At 44.7% G+C, this 20055-nt stretch overlaps 1 protein-coding gene and 1 pseudogene across 1 annotated transcript; both read left to right on the top strand.

Annotated features, from left to right (window-relative positions):
* Positions 1-4423: 4423 nt before the first annotated feature.
* Positions 4424-6331, top strand: LOC125547195 (annotated as a pseudogene).
* Positions 6332-15613: 9282 nt separating this feature from the next.
* Positions 15614-17286, top strand: LOC125549213 (anthranilate O-methyltransferase 3-like). Its single transcript, XM_048712679.1, has 4 exons — positions 15614-15754; positions 15908-16303; positions 16383-16649; positions 16738-17286. The coding sequence occupies exons 1-4, from the start codon at positions 15680-15682 to the stop codon at positions 17077-17079; spliced, it is 1080 nt and encodes a 359-aa protein (XP_048568636.1). The 5' UTR covers positions 15614-15679; the 3' UTR covers positions 17080-17286.
* Positions 17287-20055: the final 2769 nt, after the last annotated feature.

The following is a 20055-nucleotide window of genomic DNA, read 5'->3' as shown; positions in this document are numbered from 1 at the left end:
CTAATCCTTTTTCTGCCTGCCAGACAGTAAGGCTCAACTATATACTTTGTGTCTCTGTCTAAAGATGAAGCACCGTGGTCCCCTTGCTCTAGTTTTTCTGTTCCCTTTTTCGTTACTGTCGACGGCATGCAGAAGATGAAGAAAACTATTATGTTTGTTACTGTCGTCTGCATAGGGCGGATTGGCAGGCTGCATGGTTTGAAACCCAACTGGCTCCCCAAATGTTGGTACCTAAATTACATAACTGGTTGGGTTGTTTTGATATGACCGGATATTGGCTTGCAAAAGCATTAGTATTTTCCTTTTTTTTTTGCTGCACACCAAATATTGCCCTAAATTTCTTGGGCAACAAATTCAGCCTGAGGTTTATGTTATGTCTGTTTGGGTAAGATATTTTTTTAAAGGAGGAATACCTCCAGCCTCTGTATCAGACGATGCATGCAGCCATATTATTAGAAATCGTAAAAGAGTCTTAACATTCAAGGAAGCTCAAAATCCGAGCAAAAAAGGAGAAAATAAATATGTAAAGCGCCACATCCGGCAATAAAGCGCCACATCCGTCATGTGTGATGAGACTGAAGCAGTTATAAAATCTGTTTGGGTAAGATGTGGGATGAGACTGAAGCAAGTTATAAAATCAATAATACCAGTTGGCACTAATGCGTTTTCGTTAATTCTGCATCGCTGGTCTTCGTGTGGCTGATGCAGGAAAGAAACTCCTTGCCGACATTGAGTGTCAACTATAGTAAATGTTTCGTATCGTATCCATGTGATGAATAAACAAACTACTAGCAACCAACTAATGCACATGTAAGCACTAGCTCTATATGACCCTTCCAACTAATGCACATGTAAGCACTAGCTCTATATGACCCTTGCTTCAGCGATGGGAGCACCATGAGCACTGTAGCACACTCAGGAGCACCACACCATGAACAATAATTAACTGGAATAGAACATTTCACTTGAAAGTTGACTATCATGCAATCATTCTATTTAACTTTGTTTTAGCACCAAGAAGACCAGGCCCAAGACAGATGCAGCCCGACGCACAAGCCAGTGTACGAGCAAACCAAGCCAGCTAGTGACACAGAAGGATATGGAACCTCGCCAGGGTTTTGGTTACCGCTCGAAATTTCGAGATTTACCATGGTTACCGCGTATTTCCATGCCCCTCAGTAAATGGGCATTTTAAGCAAAAAAAATCGAATTTTTTGAGTATTTTTAATTTAAACGCCCAGTGTACAGTACAGTACGGCAGCACCTCAATTAGTTCAACACTAGTCATCAACCCGTGCACCCTCATGGGCTAGCTATTTGAACAAATATTAGTAAACTTTATTTTGAAAGAATATTTCTATATGAAAAATGTATGATTGACTGATACTAAGATTCAGAAATAAGCTCTCAAAGTTTACTATCTAAAACACTTAAACACATAGCTTGTTTTATTGCAAATGAATCTCAAAACAGTTGTTTCCTCATTTCACAAACACTTGGAGAAAACCGATCGATAAAAAAAGAACACGTGGAGAATCAAAATCTTAACTTACTTATGACTCTTAACTGATAGCCATAATCTTGTGATGCCAATATAATTTTGAAATGTAAACATTAAAATATGTTTCATTTACCATTCCTTTTATAGCGTTTAAGCATATCCCACGTTGCTGCCATGCTTGAACTTATTGTTTGAAATTAGCATATAAAACAATGTTAGCTTGTTTGAAAGCCCACGGTAAAAAAGAATAAGAGGTTAAAGTTGGTAGCAAAAACAAAAAAAGTACAGGTTTATGTCTGGAATATCTGATACAAAACTTCAATGGATTTACATGAATGTAATTATAGGATGTTGAGATCTTATCATTTCAGGTATCTAGCTATCTCAAGATTTTTCCTCCACTCCACGCATCCGAGCGGCATTACTTTCCTCCTTGTATAATATACATATAGATTAAACATGTTTGCAGTTGAATTGGGGATATTGGGGGTGTCAAATTTGATAGATTGAGATAGCAATTCACAACAAATATTGTTCGCGGGAGTCATGGGATGAATGCTTCACAGAATCCGATACAAAACTGATATTAGGTAAGACAGTGTGATCAGTTAAGAAACAAAATTCTCAACGACATCTACATACGAACTACAATTTAGCAGTACTTTAAGTAATAATAAAGTTCGAACGTATGAAAAGTAGCTGTGTAAAGCTAACTGTTACGACCTGGCTTGTGATTTTAACACCAAGCTATAACATTTAGAAGCAGACGTGATTACAGAGTATCAACATGCACCTCCTTCCTGAAATAAAACTTACTGCCGAAATAAGTTGTATCAAACTGGCTGCTATTCTATTTTTTTTCACACAATCAATAATCATGATTCTTTGCAAAAAATGATGGGCATTTCCCAACCAATTAATTCAACAATAGTTACATTATATGGAGAAAAGAAAAGGCTAGTTAGTACACCATGGCTAAGAATAACATATTTGGACTGACATTTTGTTCGGTTGTAGCCACAAAACATGCAGGATAGGATATTTAAGAACTAAAGCTGAGATTGAAGCCTTGAACAGGTAAAGATTGGAATGTTTAGAAAAAATAATTCTTACAAACAATACAGATTAGTGATGCACTAAGCAAGCTCTCTCCCAATGAACAACAATATACCTCATTAGAAAACTGGCGAATTTTAATGTCAACAGTACGTGGACAGTTGATAGATGCAGAACACTGTGAGCTCAGCTGGTCAGATACTATTCTAAATCATGACACCCTACTCAACAAAATGGCAAATGAGAGGTGTAAAAAATAATGGCAAATGAGGAACCTCCAAGCTTGGTCCATGGTTGTTCTCGTGTGATTTCATCAGACATATGCCATTGTCACATGCTACTGATGGGATAATTGGAGGAAGAGACGTGGTGCTTGTCTTGCACTGGCATGATGCCGATAGCCTTAAAAGTATCAACAGGTTTGAATATATCAGCTTACTGCAGATAAATTCTTGCATATATACATAAGAAACTGGAACAAAGAGCGTCACCTCCAGTCCTGGACTTCAAATGGTTTTCATATAGATTTTGCACCAACTCCCCAAGAGAAGAACAATGTAGCATCTCAAATTCGAAGTTATGTATACAGATCAGAATCACTCCCAAATGTGCTTCTTATTTGTTAACATAAATCTTGAATTAACTAAAGCTTTAGGAAATAAGGAACTATTTCAGTACAATTTTAGGAAATACATGCAGAGTAGTAGATTACGACATACACTTGCCATGAATCTCTCTTACTTGATGATATTCTTCACAGAGATTGCATTATTATAGTACTATGTGCTCCAAGTACAGAAACTTCATGGACACTGTGCATTGATTTTCAATCCACAAAATCTCTTTCACTTCCATGTAGTCTCCATCGGATGTAACTTTTCGAGTAGATGATTTTTCATATAAAAAACTTTTTAATCCGAGTTCGTATGCAAAAGTTATGCCCATTTTACAAATTCCAGAGAGATTTTGTAAATAAAGTCGAAATTCATATTTGTAAATTTTACCAACAACTAGACCACATATCACATGTGAAACTTATTTTATTTTATTTTTATTGACATTTCCATCATTTTCTTTTGTTTTTTCTAAAACTGAAAAGGCGGTCCACGGGGGGGGGGGGGGGGGGGGGGGAGTTTGTAAATGGGACCTTTAGTACCGGTTCATGCCATGAACCGGTACTAATGCCTCAAAGCCCATTACTAAAGGTTAGACCTTTAGTCCCGGTTGGTGCCACCAACCGGGACTAATGGGCATCGCACCCTTTAGTCCCGGTTCGTGGCACGAACCGGGACTAAAGGGCCCAGGTGAACCGGGACTAATGCCTTAGCCGCACGAACCGGGATAAATGCACCCAGGACTAATGGGCTTACCCGGCCTGGACCAAAGCCCCCTTTTCTACTAGTGGACACACCTCAGGAGGGTCCGGCAACACCCACGGGCGCAGCCGCTAGAGATTTCTCCCGCCCCGAAACCACCACCGGCACCCCAAACAAACGGAAGCGCACCGCCCAACATGCCGCCCACCAGCCTGTGTCACCACGGATACCGCACCATCATCACCATCTCACTAAGGCCACCAACACGAGACGTGGAGGTAGGACAAGAAGACACCGGGCTCGGTGGCAACCGCAACGCAGCCGCAGGAGGGAACAACCTCCACCATTGCGCTGAGCCGACCGGACATAGCGACAGGGACTTGCCAGGCCACACCGGCCCGGCCGAATCCCAACGGGTTCGGACAGTCCCTGCAGCAATGCTGCAGCACGCTGGCCGCCGAAGCCATTACCACCGCATCAATGGCCGCCTCGCCGCACCACCAGGGAGGTACGCCGTCGTGCCCCGGACGGAAGGCCCGGCCCATACCAGATGGGACCCGAAAGGGCACAGATCTGGGCCGAGCGGGCGCTGCCGGCCAGCCGCCCCCTGCGCCGCCCCGCAGCCAACAGCCACGCCGCCACGTCGAGACCACCCGAGGCCCGCAGAACTCCGTCGCCGGGCCCCAGCGCCGCGAGCCGAGGAGCACAGCCGCCGGGCAGGAGGGAGCCCCGACTCCCCCTCCAGGCGCACAGGGAATGGACGTCCGCCGGTGCCGGCGCCATCGGGGCACGCCGAAGGCCACTGCCGGCGACGGCGAAGGGAGATGGAGGAGGAGGGGGTCGAGACGGGGAGGCGGGCAGGGGGGGCGCTCCGCCGCCTAGGGGGGGGGCGACGGGAGCGCCGGGGGAGGGGGAGGAGGAGGGGGAGAGGGAGGTAGGCCGGGGGGCGCGCGCGACGGCGACCGACGCCGGCTGGAGGTGGTGAGGGGTGGCCAGCGGTGGCGGGGGAGCAGGGGAGGAACCCTAGCTTGGACCTTTTGATTCCTTTGCTTCTCAAGACAGTTCTGTCAAGAATACGTTCACACAGCTTATATTACTTAGTAAACTATATAATCTGAAAACATTTTAAAGAATATAAAGAGAACATTAGAGACTGGATTTTCCGAAGAACTACTACTCAATCGATTGCAGAATGCTGAGCAAAAGAGGTTGAAGTCGATGATAGAAGCAGCCATTGCTGAGTTATGCAGCAGCACAAGCACCAGCGCCTTATTGCCAACGAAGATTGTGGTTGCCTACCTGGGGTGCTCCTCCGGTCCAAATGTGCTAGCACTGGTGTCGACCGCCATCGACGCCATCCACAGTCACTGCTTCCAGTTCTTACAGCGACCACCAGAAGCTCAACGACCTGCCTGATAACGACTTCAACACAGTGGTGAAGAGCCTGGTCACACTCCGTCAAAGCAACAACAATCCTATCGTTGTCACTGGTATCATACCGGGGTCTTTTTATGAGAGGCTCTTCACTAGTGGTTCCTTGCATCTTGTATGCTCGTCCAACAGCCTGCATTGGCTATCAAAGGTGCGAGTTTAAAACTGCTCGTTGGATTGATCCAGTGCTTCTCTTGGTTGGTTCTGTAACCAAAACCTTGTCTCTACAGGCTGCTAAGGATCTAACAAGGAACCAGATCCCGGCGTATGACATTGATAAGCACACTAGGCTGGAAAGGCACCCTATGGTCATTGAGGCTTATGCACAACAATTGAAGAAGGACTTCACAAGTTTCCTGGAGCTCAGAGCCAAAGAATTGATCCCAGGAGGCCGGATGGTCATTTCCCTTGTATGAAGGGACTTGGGTCAGGTGTAATTGCCCCCAAATTCTCTCACATGTGGGAATTCATAGCTCAGATTCTAAGGGTAATGGTCTCAGATGTACGTTTTCATTGTTTTTTTTTTCTAGTATAGTACTCTCTCCATCCCAAAATATAAGACGTTTTTTGACACTAGTGTCGAAAATGGTCTTTCATTTTGGCACCGAGGGATTACTATTTATAATTTGTTAACACGCGTGGGTATTTGACCTCCAAATCTTTTGGTATGCTTTTGACAGGGTGTGATCAACAAAGCGAAGTTTGATTCTTTCTACATGCCGTTCTATGAACCTTCCGTCAAAGAGCTGAGAGAGATCATTCAAGATGAGGGCTCCTTCTCAGTCAGTGAGATGCGGGTGCACGGCCCTCAAAGCGGGCTCGACAGCGCACTCATGGTACCAAGCAGGTTTGTGAATATGACGAGAGCCGTATTTGAGCTAGTAATAGTCCAGCATTTTGGACAAGTCATGGATGAATTCGTGAGAACCTTGGAGCGGCGCTGGAGTGTGGAGGGCATGATGCAAAGCAAGACGACTTTGCCAGAAGCCCACGACCAAGGGTGGCCGTATCCCTCAAGAGGGCATGACCAGGTAACCGGTGTGAGTCACTGCTAGCTTGATTCCTCCAGAATACACAGAATTTGATGAGAACCGCTTGTTGTGGCGTTGTAATGGTTGGTATGGTGACCTTTACCCCTTGATAGGTTGGGCAGGTCTGTTCACTTCACGCGAGGTTTCCTGATTAGGATGTTCAAGCAGGTGCTGGCATAAGTGCGACAAGTGGTACGCAAGCTGAAAGAGATGTCTCCCTATGTTCTTCCGGGCTCATTAATTGGCGTTCTGTTTTCTTTACCTTTTGTCTCTGTGGTGTGATCTGTTATAAGCTTGTTATATAATTTAAAGGTATGGATGATTTTCTACTAATCCTTTTTCTGCCTGCCAGACAGTAAGGCTCAACTATATACTTTGTGTCTCTGTCTAAAGATGAAGCACCGTGGTCCCCTTGCTCTAGTTTTTCTGTTCCCTTTTTCGTTACTGTCGACGGCATGCAGAAGATGAAGAAAACTATTATGTTTGTTACTGTCGTCTGCATAGGGCGGATTGGCAGGCTGCATGGTTTGAAACCCAACTGGCTCCCCAAATGTTGGTACCTAAATTACATAACTGGTTGGGTTGTTTTGATATGACCGGATATTGGCTTGCAAAAGCATTAGTACTTTCCTTTTTTTTTTGCTGCACACCAAATATTGCCCTAAATTTCTTGGGCGACAAATTCAGCCTGAGGTTTATGTTATGTCTGTTTGGGTAAGATATTTTTTTAAAGGAGGAATACCTCCAGCCTCTGTATCAGACGATGCATGCAGCCATATTATTAGAAATCGTAACAGAGTCTTAACATTCAAGGAAGCTCAAAATCCGAGCAAAAAAGGAGAAAATAAATATGTAAAGCGCCACATCCGGCAATAAAGCGCCACATCCGTCATGTGTGATGAGACTGAAGCAGTTATAAAATCTGTTTGGGTAAGATGTGGGATGAGACTGAAGCAGTTATAAAATCAATAATACCAGTTGGCACTAATGCGTTTTCGTTAATTCTGCATCGCTGGTCTTCGTGTGGCTGATGCAGGAAAGAAACTCCTTGCCGACATTGAGTGTCAACTATAGTAAATGTTTCGTATCGTATCCATGTGATGAATAAACAAACTACTAGCACCAACTAATGCACATGTAAGCACTAGCTCTATATGACCCTTCCAACTAATGCACATGTAAGCACTAGCTCTATATGACCCTTGCTTCAGCGATGGGAGCACCATGAGCACTGTAGCACACTCAGGAGCACCACACCATGAACAATAATTAACTGGAATAGAACATTTCACTTGAAAGTTGACTATCATGCAATCATTCTATTTAACTTTGTTTTAGCACCAAGAAGACCAGGCCCAAGACAGATGCAGCCCGACGCACAAGCCAGTGTACGAGCAAACCAAGCCAGCTAGTGACACAGAAGGATATGGAACCTCGCCAGGGTTTTGGTTACCGCTCGAAATTTCGAGATTTACCATGGTTACCGCGTATTTCCATGCCCCTCAGTAAATGGGCATTTTAAGCAAAAAAAATCGAATTTTTTGAGTATTTTTAATTTAAACGCCCAGTGTACAGTACAGTACGGCAGCACCTCAATTAGTTCAACACTAGTCATCAACCCGTGCACCCTCATGGGCTAGCTATTTGAACAAATATTAGTAAACTTTATTTTGAAAGAATATTTCTATATGAAAAATGTATGATTGACTGATACTAAGATTCAGAAATAAGCTCTCAAAGTTTACTATCTAAAACACTTAAACACATAGCTTGTTTTATTGCAAATGAATCTCAAAACAGTTGTTTCCTCATTTCACAAACACTTGGAGAAAACCGATCGATAAAAAAAGAACACGTGGAGAATCAAAATCTTAACTTACTTATGACTCTTAACTGATAGCCATAATCTTGTGATGCCAATATAATTTTGAAATGTAAACATTAAAATATGTTTCATTTACCATTCCTATTATAGCGTTTAAGCATATCCCACGTTGCTGCCATGCTTGAACTTATTGTTTGAAATTAGCATATAAAACAATGTTAGCTTGTTTGAAAGCCCACGGTAAAAAAGAATAAGAGGTTAAAGTTGGTAGCAAAAACAAAAAAAGTACAGGTTTATGTCTGGAATATCTGATCCAAAACATCAATGGATTTACATGAATGTAATTATAGGATGTTGACATCTTATCATTTCAGGTATCTAGCTATCTCAAGATTTTTCCTCCACTCCACGCATCCGAGCGGCATTACTTTCATCCTTGTATAATATACATATAGATTAAACATGTTTGCAGTTGAATTGGGGATATTGGGGGTGTCAAATTTGATAGATTGAGATAGCAATTCAGAACAAATATTGTTCGCGGGAGTCATGGGATGCATGCTTCACAGAATCCGATACAAAACTGATATTAGGTAAGACAGTGTGATCAGTTAAGAAAAAAAATTCTCAACGACATCTACATACGAACTACAATTTAGCAGTACTTTGAGTAATAATAAAGTTCGAACGTATGAAAAGTAGCTGTGTAAAGCTAACTGTTACGACCTGGCTTGTGATTTTAACACCAAGCTATAACATTTAGAAGCAGACATGGTTACAGAGTATCAACATGCACCTCCTTTCTGAAATAAAACTTACTGCCGAAATAAGTTGTATCAAACTGGCTGCTATTCTATTTTTTTTCACACAATCAATAATCATGATTCTTTGCAAGAAATGATGGGCATTTCCCAACCAATTAATTCAACAATAGTTACATTATATGGAGAAAAGAAAAGGCTAGTTAGTACACCATGGCTAAGAATAACATATTTGGACTGACATTTTGTTCGGTTGTAGCCACAAAACATGCAGGATAGGATATTTAAGAACTAAAGCTGAGATTGAAGCCTTGAACAGGTAAAGATTGGAATGTTCAGAAAAAATAATTCTTACAAACAATACAGATTAATGATGCACTAAGCAAGCTCTCTCCCAATGAACAACAATATACCTCATTAGAAAACTGGCAAATTTTAATGTCAACAGTACGTGGACAATTGAATAGATGCAGAACACTGTGAGCTCAGCTGGTCAGATACTATTCTAAATCATGACACCCTACTCAACAAAATGGCAAATGAGAGGTGTAAAAAATAATGGCAAATGAGGCACCTCCAAGCTTGGTCCATGGTTGTTCTCGTGTGATTTCATCAGACATATGCCATTGTCACATGCTACTGATGGGATAATTGGAGGAAGAGACGTGGTGCTTGTCTTGCACTGGCATGATGCCGATAGCCTTAAAAGTATCAACAGGTTTGAATATATCAGCTTACTACAGATAAATTCTTGCATATATACATAAGAACTGGAACAAAGAGCGTCACCTCCGGTCCTGGACTTCAAATGGTTTTCATATAGATTTTGCACCAACTCCCCAAGAGAAGAACAATGTAGCATCTCAAATTCGAAGTTATGTATACAGATCAGAATCATTCCCAAATGTGCTTCTTATTTGTTAACATAAATCTTGAATTAACTAAAGCTTTAGGAAATAAGGAACTATTTCAGTACAATTTTAGGAAATACATGCAGAGTAGTAGATTACGACATACACTTGCCATGAATCTCTCTTACTTGATGATATTCTTCACAGAGATTGCATTATTATAGTACTATGTGCTCCAAGTACAGAAACTTCATGGACACTGTGCATTGATTTTCAATCCACAAAATCTCTTTCACTTCCATGTAGTTTCCTGGTCCAAAATGGCTTTGATCACCGATGAGGATAATATTTGATGAACTAAGTAGAGAACTATTAGACAACTCTTGTGTGGTATTGAGGATACCGAGACAAAACAATAAGAACTTAGGAGAGAACTCTGAGTCAACCCTTGTGTTGTAGAGAGGATACCTAGACAAAATAAAAAAGTGTAAGAAGAAATCTTTGGATCAGCTAATACAATATTAAGAACAGAACTAAAAGTGACACAACCACTTAAGACTGGTTGCTATGAAAACAATGAAAAACAATGCAGCTATACGGCGGGTGAGCTTGGATCATAAACAAACATGGAGTAGAAGATCTTCTCTTTTTTTTAGAAAAGGAAGAATCACCCCCGGCCTCTGCATCTGGGAGATGCATGCGGCCATATTATTTATTATTCACAAAGATCTTACAAAGAAATACAACAGTAAGCCCGAGGCCACCATCTAGACAACACTTGTCGCTACTCCTATCCTTTTGATGAAGGTGTGCCGAATGTCCGGGCCAAATACCAAACAGACATCGCACAAAATCCTAACAACTAACGCCGGATGCCCTATCCAAAGCCACATAGGCGGGACTGGGTAACACTCCGGTCCGGTGCATTCTCAGTGAGTACCACACGCACACGCTGCAAAGGGCCGTCACCTTCGTCTTCCCTCGATCCATCCTCAAAGCATGTACTGACGTATCGACCTTGTCAGGCCTCTCTGCCATCGACGCCACCATGACGCCAGACAACGTCGACCTCCTGCGCGTGTCCATCGCCACACATCTGACGCCATACCTCCATTGCTCCATGCCACCAAGAACCGCCGCTATAAGTAGAAGATCTATCGAAAAGACAATCTATTCATCTCTGTAGAGGCTGATGGCATAGTTTAAAAAGCCATCCAACAAAAGCTATATATATTATGCTGAGATTATAAAAATAGAGGTGTCGGTGTGTTAGTATCCTATAATGATTACACACATTGGCATGCCTTCATTAAGGGGATAGGAGTAGCAACGGTGTTGCGAAGATGGTGGCTTCAGGCTTATTGATGTATCACCTTGTATGGTCTTTGTGAATAATTAATAATATGGTTGCCTGCATCGTCCAGATGCAGAGGCCGGGGGTATATCCTTCTTTTCTAAAAAAAATAAAAAAAATGATTACACATAGAAGGTTGCGAGTTGCACATATATTGCCTACTGAGTGAATCCGAGAAATCAGTGTTTAGCCCAAGAGCATACCCGGGGTTGTCTAAGACGGCTGTGTCCACTGTATTACCTGGACCGCTGATGACCATCGCGCTGCTGCAATAACCAAAATTGCAGCCTCTCAAACCTGAGCCGGAGGTGACGCTCCTGGTGGAGCAGCGCCATGGAAAGCATACTACGGTGCTGGTGGGATGACCAAAATTGTATCTTCTTGATTTTGAGGTTGGATGTGACACTCCCGGTAGAGTAGGACTTGGAAGGTCGGTGGACGGGATGATTTGAGGGAATGAGAATTCTGTACGTGGTTTCTAGGAGGGATGATTTTTTTTCTTCTGCTAGTCATTACCTACGTGTAGGTTGGGTCAGATTGTGTATTTTTTCCAGCAAGATTAATGCAACACAAATCGTAAGGTCAAGATAAATCAATTATATAGAATCGATGGTTGAAATATTCTTAATGATGTGGATTAATATGGGAGTTTGTATGGTGCCTCCAATTAGTAAATAGAAGATAGAAGATAGATGATAGAAGATAGTTAGTTGGTTCAAGTTCTCCTTCTTGCAGTTTTGAAAGTTAGTTGGTTCAAGTTCTCCTTCTTTCACTCTTTTTTGAACTAATATAAGTTCAAGTGCTATCTATATCAACTTGAAAAAAATTGAATTCAAATTCAAATTATAAATTTCGTTCAAAATTTCATGGTAACCATGTTTACCAGTCCCCCTCGGTAAAAGTGGCCTATTCGGTAACCAAAACAGTGAACCTTGCCACCAATTCCGTTATTTGTGCATTGCAAACAAATGAGTTGTCGTCGCTGGATAAGAACCGATAAGGTCCTAGTATTATGTTCTTTCGAAGAAGAATCGTCGGCTATTGGCAAGAAGTAACAGCTTGTCAAAAGTTGATCTATAATTGCTCATATTGTTTAAGAAAACTTTGGCACTAGCTAGACTATAAAATACTATTGTTTAAAATTATTTTGTCGCTGGACCCGTCGTTGTCCATGGCTCCATCCACCATGAAGGCGGAGCCAATCGCGTCGGACGACGAGGACCAGAAGGCGCCACAGTTCACTGCTCGGTCTGACAACGAGTTCACGCAACAGAGGGAGGTGCTGCGTTCCGCGTGCCCAATATGACACCCAGTGAAGCCCGGTCCTCGATGCGGAGGCCAACTCTCTCGCCTCCGCTACGGACTATGCTTTGGTGCCTTAAGGCATTTGTCTTTATGTCTATGATATATAGACCCAATATATAACTAGCTCATATGTCAATGACTCAAAGACAGGTGCTGGCCTATATGTTAGTGACCTAAAGACAGGTGCCTTTAAGGCACCAAAGCTGTGTCCCTCCATTACTATATACCTTAAAAGGTGTCGGTGCTGACATTGTGTTTTCGTCCAAATGCAAAGCTGGGAGCAGCATGGGGCTGTTAAATTCACTGTTCTGACCCTTCAGTCAAACTTTAGCACGATTTGACCCGTCCTAAAATCTTTCTCGGATTTGTTCCTTTTTTCTATTGCCGTCGTCCATACTGATAGGTTTTTGCTACCTACCGCCAAGGTCAATGTCCAAACGGCGCTGGTTGAGTGTGTGAAGCCTACCGCAGCGTTCACCAAGACCCAGGTGGCACTTGCTTGGGTACTCAGAGCATCTCCAACAGTCGTGTCAAAAGACGCGCGCGGGACGTTATCGTGCACTTCACCGGAGGCGGGAAACTAGCATGCGGGAAAAGGCAGCAGCTCGCACGCTAGATTTCGCGGACCACGTCTGGCGCACCTATAAAATTGCAGCGTCCTCTGCCACTCTATCGTCGCTCCCTCTACCGCTTTCTCTCCTCGCCGCTGACATGCCACCATGCCACCTCGGCGTCGGGGAGCTTTGGGCTACCACGGCATCCGCATGCGTCCGTCCGGCACCTACTCCATCGAGATTCGGCCGGGCGACGTGCACCTCAGCCTCGGAACCTTCGACACCGCCTAGGAGGGCGCCCGTGCGTACGATTCTGCGGCGTGGCGCCTCCGGCGGTCCCATTGGGAAAGGAACTTCACGGACGTGGCGACGCGGGAGCGGGCACAGGAGTTGGCGCCTCCCCCGCGGCTTCTCACCGACGAGGATCGTCGCGAGAACCGGAGGCGGGAGCGCCGTCTCAGCCTGGCCGAGATGGATGAGGAAGCCATGGCACTGTGGCGCTAACGCTTCCCGCAAGACATCATCAATGAGGAACAGTGCTTCGCCGAGAGGAGGACGGAGAGGGACGAGAGGAGGGAGGAGCGAGCCTCCTATCGCGAGGACAAGTGAACGCGGAAGGCGGTCGCTAAATTCAACATCGCGCTAGGAGATGCGTCGTCCTGGGACTCCAGCGACGAGCGGTTCCTTGACGCCTACCATCAGACGTCGGAGGAGGACATCACCGAGGCAGAGTTCGAGTTGGAGAATGACGTGTAGTAGTAGTTTTTCGTTTTATCTATATATTGTAGGAGAAGATTATAAACTATCTATGCACTATTTTGTATCGTAGAAGTAGGCTATGTGACGAACTATCTCACATTTATACTACCGGAACCAAATGTGTATCGAATCGTAGTTCACATAATAGGCGTCAAGAAAAAAAAAGATGAAATATAGGGCGCCTGCTGGAACCAGCGCACCGCCGCGCGCAAAAACTGACTCATATGATGATGTATTCTGATATTTAGCGCGTCGCGCATTGGACGGCTATTGGAGATGCTATCATGGAGGTCTATGTGCTTGATTTGTCCAAAACCACCGTCAAGTCGGACGCCCGCCGCTAGCATCAACTCAACTTGCTTATTTTGTTCGAATCTCGCGCGGACATCGGATGGCCCCTCTCTGTCCGGCCGGCTGTCCGTGGATATTCGTGGGCGAAAATTTGGTGATCCGGTTTGGAGACGCCCTAGCCCACGTATTGAAACACTACTATGTTGCACCCGGACTGGAACACGTGCGTATACGTACGTATGTGACCTCGATCTGTCTTGGTATTAGATCTGAAGCGGGGAGTGACCGTTCGAAGCAGCCGGACTGGAACATTGTCAGCTACTCCCTCGATTCCATATTACTTGTCGCTAATTTAGTATAAAATTATACTAAATCAGCGACAAGTAATATGAAACGAAGGGAATACCATGCAGTCAATAGTACCACACCCTACAACTCACGTGTTCTTTGGTCGTAGCAGCGTGCGGCATAAAATTCCGGTTGCTTATATCCAGAGAGACTTTGGAGCACAGCAGTACACGCACGCACGTGTTCATATAACAGTCTTACTGAGCAAAAGTCGTATGCCTGCATTGACCGAAAACAGTGGAAGACACGAGATTGCAGAACCACAATAATTAACGAGAGTCAAAATGCGTGAAAAAACAAGGGTGAAACGTACACTGGAAGTTCAGATTCAGGTTCAGCTGCAAAATTTATAATAAAAAACTGAACGATAAATCAAAATATTTGACAACACAAATAAATGGCCAAGACCTGGAAATTTGAATTTTTTTTACTGTTTATTTAGTTTCGTAGTTTTTTCTCACTGTTTATTTACTGCTGTGTATAAAAAAAATATAGACCGAGGAAAATGATTCCATTGATTCATACGCGCATTCTTGCATGAATGTCACTTAATCCCTCTGTTCGCAAATATACGCGTATAAAATAAGTCAAAAGGTCAACAAAATACATGTTTGACCAAATATATAGTACTCCCTTCATTTTAAAATATAGTGCGTCCGCGCTTCCCGAGGTCCAACTTTGACCATAAATTTAACCAACGAGACCAACTGCGGTAGGAGAAAAAACTATATAATTGAAAACTTTTTTCGAATACGAATTCACTGATATAATTTTTTCTCCCGCCGCAATCGGTCTTGGTAGTTAAATTTACGGTCAAAGTTGAAGCACGTGAATAGAGGAAGCATTACATTGTGGAATTGAGAGAGTAGGAAATATCAATAATTATAATATATAAAAAATAAGTTTTGAAAATATAACTAATGATGGATATATTGATATTGTGTATATTTATATTTTTGTATCTATGTTCGGCCAAACTAGAAAGGTATTGACTTTTTGACACAATTTATATGTCATCTATTTCGGGATGCAGTACCGAGATGCAACGCGAGCCAACGCTGCAGAAGACTTTTAAAAAAAAAAAAAAAACTGAAGCAGCTTTCAACGTAGGAAAAGTAGCCAGCGTGGGCTAAACGTTGCTAGAAATCATGGAATCCTGATCATAGACATAGATATATATATATATATATATGTATATGCGAGCCAGGCCTCTCCGGCTAGCTACTATAATCTGGTTCCTTCACATAGCTTTAATCTGGAGGTGACTGACGTTAGTCCTGCTCCAAGAAGCTGGCGATGGCGTCCATGTTGACGGTGCATATGAATCAAGGACAAGGGGAAACAAGCTATGCTCGCAACTCCTTTGTTCAGGTATGTATATTTTTCCCTCCAGATTAACTCACTATGCTGTTGACACCTGGCTTCCATCGACAATTCCATCAGGAATTTCTTCACACATGCTTGGGAGCCACACTACTCATTATAATGTGCACATTTTCTGAAGAACTGCACCTTGATTTACAGAATGGTGAGCAGAAGAGGATGAAACCACTGATAGAAGCGGCCATCGTTGATTTATGCCCCGGCACTAGCACCTTGTTGCCCACAAAGATGGTGATTGTCGACCTGGGCTGCTCCTCTGGTCCAAACGCGATAGCGCTAGTGTCGATTGCCATTGAGGCCATCCACAATCACTGCCACCAGTTCCTACAGCCACCTCCTGAAGTGTCTGTGCTTCTCAACGACCTGCCTGACAACGACTTCAACATGGTGGTGAAGAACCTGGTCATGCTACGTCAAAGCAGCAACGACACCATTGTCATGGCCGGTGTTTTACCGGGGTCGTTTTACGAGAGGCTCTTCACTAGTGGTTCCTTGCATCTTGTCTTCTCGTCCAACAGCCTGCATTGGCTCTCAAAGGTGTGCGTTTAAAACTGCTCGTTGGATTGATCCATTGCTTTTCTGTTGATTTTGTACAAGCAAAACCTTATCTCCGCAGGCTCCTGAAGATCTAACAAAGAACCAGATCCCGGCGTATGACATTGATGAGCATACCAGACTTGAAAGGCGCCCTATGGTCCTGCAGGCTTATGCACAGCAGTTCAGAAAAGATTTTACACGTTTCCTCGAGCTGAGGGCCAAAGAAATGATTCCAGGAGGCCGGATGGTTGTTTCCCTTGTAGGGAGGGATTCTGATGTAATCACCCCCGAATTCTCTCACCTCTGCGAATTCGTAGCTCAGATTCTAAGCGTCATGGTCTCAGAGGTACAATATTTTCTAGCATCGCATTTTCATAATTTAGTAACAAACGCTGAGTATTTGACCTCCAGATCTTTTGGTATGCTTTTGACAGGGTGTAATCGACAAAGCAAAGTTTGACTCTTTCTATTTGCCTGTGTATGAACCTTCCAACAAAGAGCTGAGGGAGATCATCCAAGATGAAGGCTCGTTTTCAATCACTGAGATGCAGGCGAACAATCCTTTTGTCGGTCTGGACAGCGCACTTATGGTCCCAAGCAGGTTTGCTAGTGTGACCAGAGCCATATTTGAGCCCATAATAGTCCTTCATTTTGGAGAAGTCATGGATGAATTCATGAGGACCTTGGAGCGACGTTGGAGCTTGGAAGGCAGCTTGCAACTCGAACATGCCAAAAGCCCACGACCGATGCTGGCGGTATCCCTCAAGAAGGCATGACCAGGCACACCGGCGGTTACTCTAGTTTGTGGCGGTGCCGTGAAGATAGAGAGTTCGGTGTCCTCACAGATTTGATATTTCGGATCTGATGAGTTTATGTTATTGTGTCACATGTTGCTTTTGTTGGTTTGATCTGTGTGTAGTTGGAATCTTTCCACGACATTTTTGTTATGTTTTTGTGATTCAACGACCCGCACTTCTAGGGAATCATCCCCGGCCCAAGCACACTCATCGCTCGCGACTTCCCATCTTTTTGGATGGCTGGCTCAAGGGCCTTTCAGACACCCTTATTGGTATTTGAGTCTGTGCATGTGAACGAGTAGCAGTAGCGTTGCTCCAATCTAATTGCAGTCTCTTTACTGAAGTCAAGGCGGCATTTCATCTTGCAAAGATTGATACCACGGAGAAAATGTCTTCAAAATATTTTATTGTAATTCTTAGTCGTGAGAGCTACTTTGTAATTCTTGAATCTCAGATCCAAAGCAATGTAACACCTGTAATGGTTTTGAGAATGAATAAAGTTACATGTGTTTTTATCAAAAAAAGAAGTTAACCGATGTGTCTCCCTGCTTGCTTGATTTCTTCAAGATACACTGCATCTGATGAGAACCTCCAGTTGCCTTGTCTGTGGCATCCTAATGGTTGGTATGTTAATCTTATTACGCCTTAACAGGTTTCAAAGTAGGTGTGACGCATGCACAAATGCAACAAGTGGCGTGCAATTAAGTTGGAAGAGGCCTCGAGGTAACTTTCAGGCCAGTCTTTGATGTGGCAGCGTCTCCATGGGTCCTTCAGGCCAAGCGCATCAACGGGGATTCTGCTTCTAGCTTTGTTTCATATCTGTTGTCTGTAGCTTGGCGACTGGAGGCATGAACGGTTTTCTACTGCTATTGCCACTATTTTTGTTCTGCATGCCTGATAACGCGCCTCAACTATGTGCTTCATTTTTTTCTATTTAAAGATGAAGTATGTGGGGTGTTCCCTTGTTCTAGCTTTTTCGGCCCTTTTAATCACTGTTGAGTGTTGATGGTGTGTGACACGTGGCAGCATACCACGGATTAACAGGCAACCAGCTGGTTTGATATTGTAATGCCAAATGTTTGGGCAAACCTACTGGTTGGCTGCTAATTATGGCAACCTTAAAAAAGTTCTCCATTCTTTTTGGTAAGTTTCAGTATTGCCGAATATTGGCTTGTGTAAAAACATTAGCTAACAATTTTTTGGCTGCAAGTCCAGCACTGCCCTAGATCTGCCGGGGATGTCTCGTGGCAGCCTTTTTATTGCCATTAAAGTCAAGGTGGAGGACATGCTACGTCTAACATCTTCAGACTTAAGACTGCATTTGGTATCGTGCCATGGGTTATGATAATCTTTCTCCTTTGTAATTCGTCATTTGGACTTAAGACTTCTTTCGGCACCGTGTTGTGGATTATGATAATCCTATTATTATTTTCGAATTTGTCTTTCCACCAACCAATATTTTCTAGTTCCTTAGCAGAACATTTCTCAGCAACCACAATACAAATCTTAGGTCTGGTTCGCAAGGAGTTCCTCCTTCCCGTCAAAAGAAAAGGAGTGCTTGCTCTCTTGCAACCATGGTCAATAAATCGGGTCTAAAAGGCGCAAGGGTGTGGCCTTGTGAAAACAAATGAACACAAAAATTATGCGAGCACACAGCTGCTTATACACTCATCTACCACTACTTACATTACTTCTGTTTGTACAAATTATCACTGCAAATGATACACGGAGGTCAATTCTGTTTACCGAAAAAGGGACCCCCCCCCCCCCCCCCCGCTTTGTATTACAAAGCCACAACATCGATACAACCAACGATAGGTGCTGGGGCAGAAGCAGCACACGCACGCCCAAAAGAAAAGAAAGAGAAAACACAAAAGGAAAAAAAATGCCAACAACGGCGGATCAACGAAAACGAAGCTGACTCGCAACCGCTGTGCCCGCCGGAGAATTCCACCACACTCCTAGTACCACGAAACGCCGCATATCAAGTAACACCTTCAAGAAGGAACGCGACGACAACGACGCTGCTACCGGACATGGCCTAGGGTTTCCCCTGGTACGCGAAGGGCCGTGGGAGGGATGGGGGATATCCGAAGGCACGGCGGCGCCCATGGGCGTCACTGCGTCGGTGCCGAACAAGCCGACAAGGATTTCTCCCAACCTCCAATCAACCACGACCCCAGATGATCCATCGCGCTCCACCATACATGCCGTCCACCAATATGCGCCACCACAGACACGCAGTCACCATTGCCGTCTCACCGTGAGAAGCGAAGCGAGACCGGCGGGATCGAGAGGAGCCAGCCGGAAACGAGGAGCAGCAGGGTCAGCGGCCACGTGGGAGGGAACAACCTCCACCACCCTCGGCGGTGACCGACCGGACGTATTTCAGGAGAAAACCAGACACCCCTGCCCGGCCGAGCCCGAAGCGGGCTCGTGAAGCTCCCGTCGCTGCGCTGCAGTACACGCGCCACCGTCTCCGCCATACCCAGCCCAAGCCACACCTCCGTTCGCCGGAGATGACGCCGGAAAGCACATGCCAGGCCCACCCAGACCCAGATGGGGCCCAAAAGGGCCCAGATCTGGGCCGGAAGGGCGCCGCCGCCAGCCATCGCGCCGCCCCGCAGCCAAGCAGCCACGCCACCGCCACCTTGCCACTCGGAGCTGCGCCGCCTGCGAAGACAAGCCGCCACCAGATCCGACGCCGGCCTGGGTGCACCGCCGCCAGCGCCATCGCCCGAGCTACAACGCCGCGCGGGGAGGAAAAGAACGGGGCCGCCGCCGCCGGCATCACGCGAGCCAGGCCTGGTGGCCTACGCCGGCGGCGGCGGGAGGGGAAAGGAGGAGGGGGGCCGCTGGGAGGGGCAGGGAAGGGGAGCCCCCGGTCGCCTCGCTCGGGGAGGCGACGCGGGGGGTACGGGGGTAGTGTTCTGGTTATGAGGATTCACTCAGGGG

This window comes from Triticum urartu, chromosome 3 (assembly GCF_003073215.2).
Source record: "Triticum urartu cultivar G1812 chromosome 3, Tu2.1, whole genome shotgun sequence".
NCBI lineage: Eukaryota > Viridiplantae > Streptophyta > Magnoliopsida > Poales > Poaceae > Triticum > Triticum urartu.
The sequence above is the reverse complement of the archived record's forward strand: the minus strand, read 5'-3'. Positions and strand labels throughout refer to the sequence as shown.

Coding starts and splice junctions, on each gene's coding strand:
- LOC125549213 (XM_048712679.1), top strand. CDS start 15,680: ATGGCGTCCATGTTGACGGTGCATATGAATCAAGGACAAGGGGAAACA. Junction 15,755..15,907: donor CTCGCAACTCCTTTGTTCAG/GTATGTATATTT, acceptor CTTGATTTACAG/AATGGTGAGCAGAAGAGGAT. Junction 16,304..16,382: donor GCCTGCATTGGCTCTCAAAG/GTGTGCGTTTAA, acceptor TTATCTCCGCAG/GCTCCTGAAGATCTAACAAA.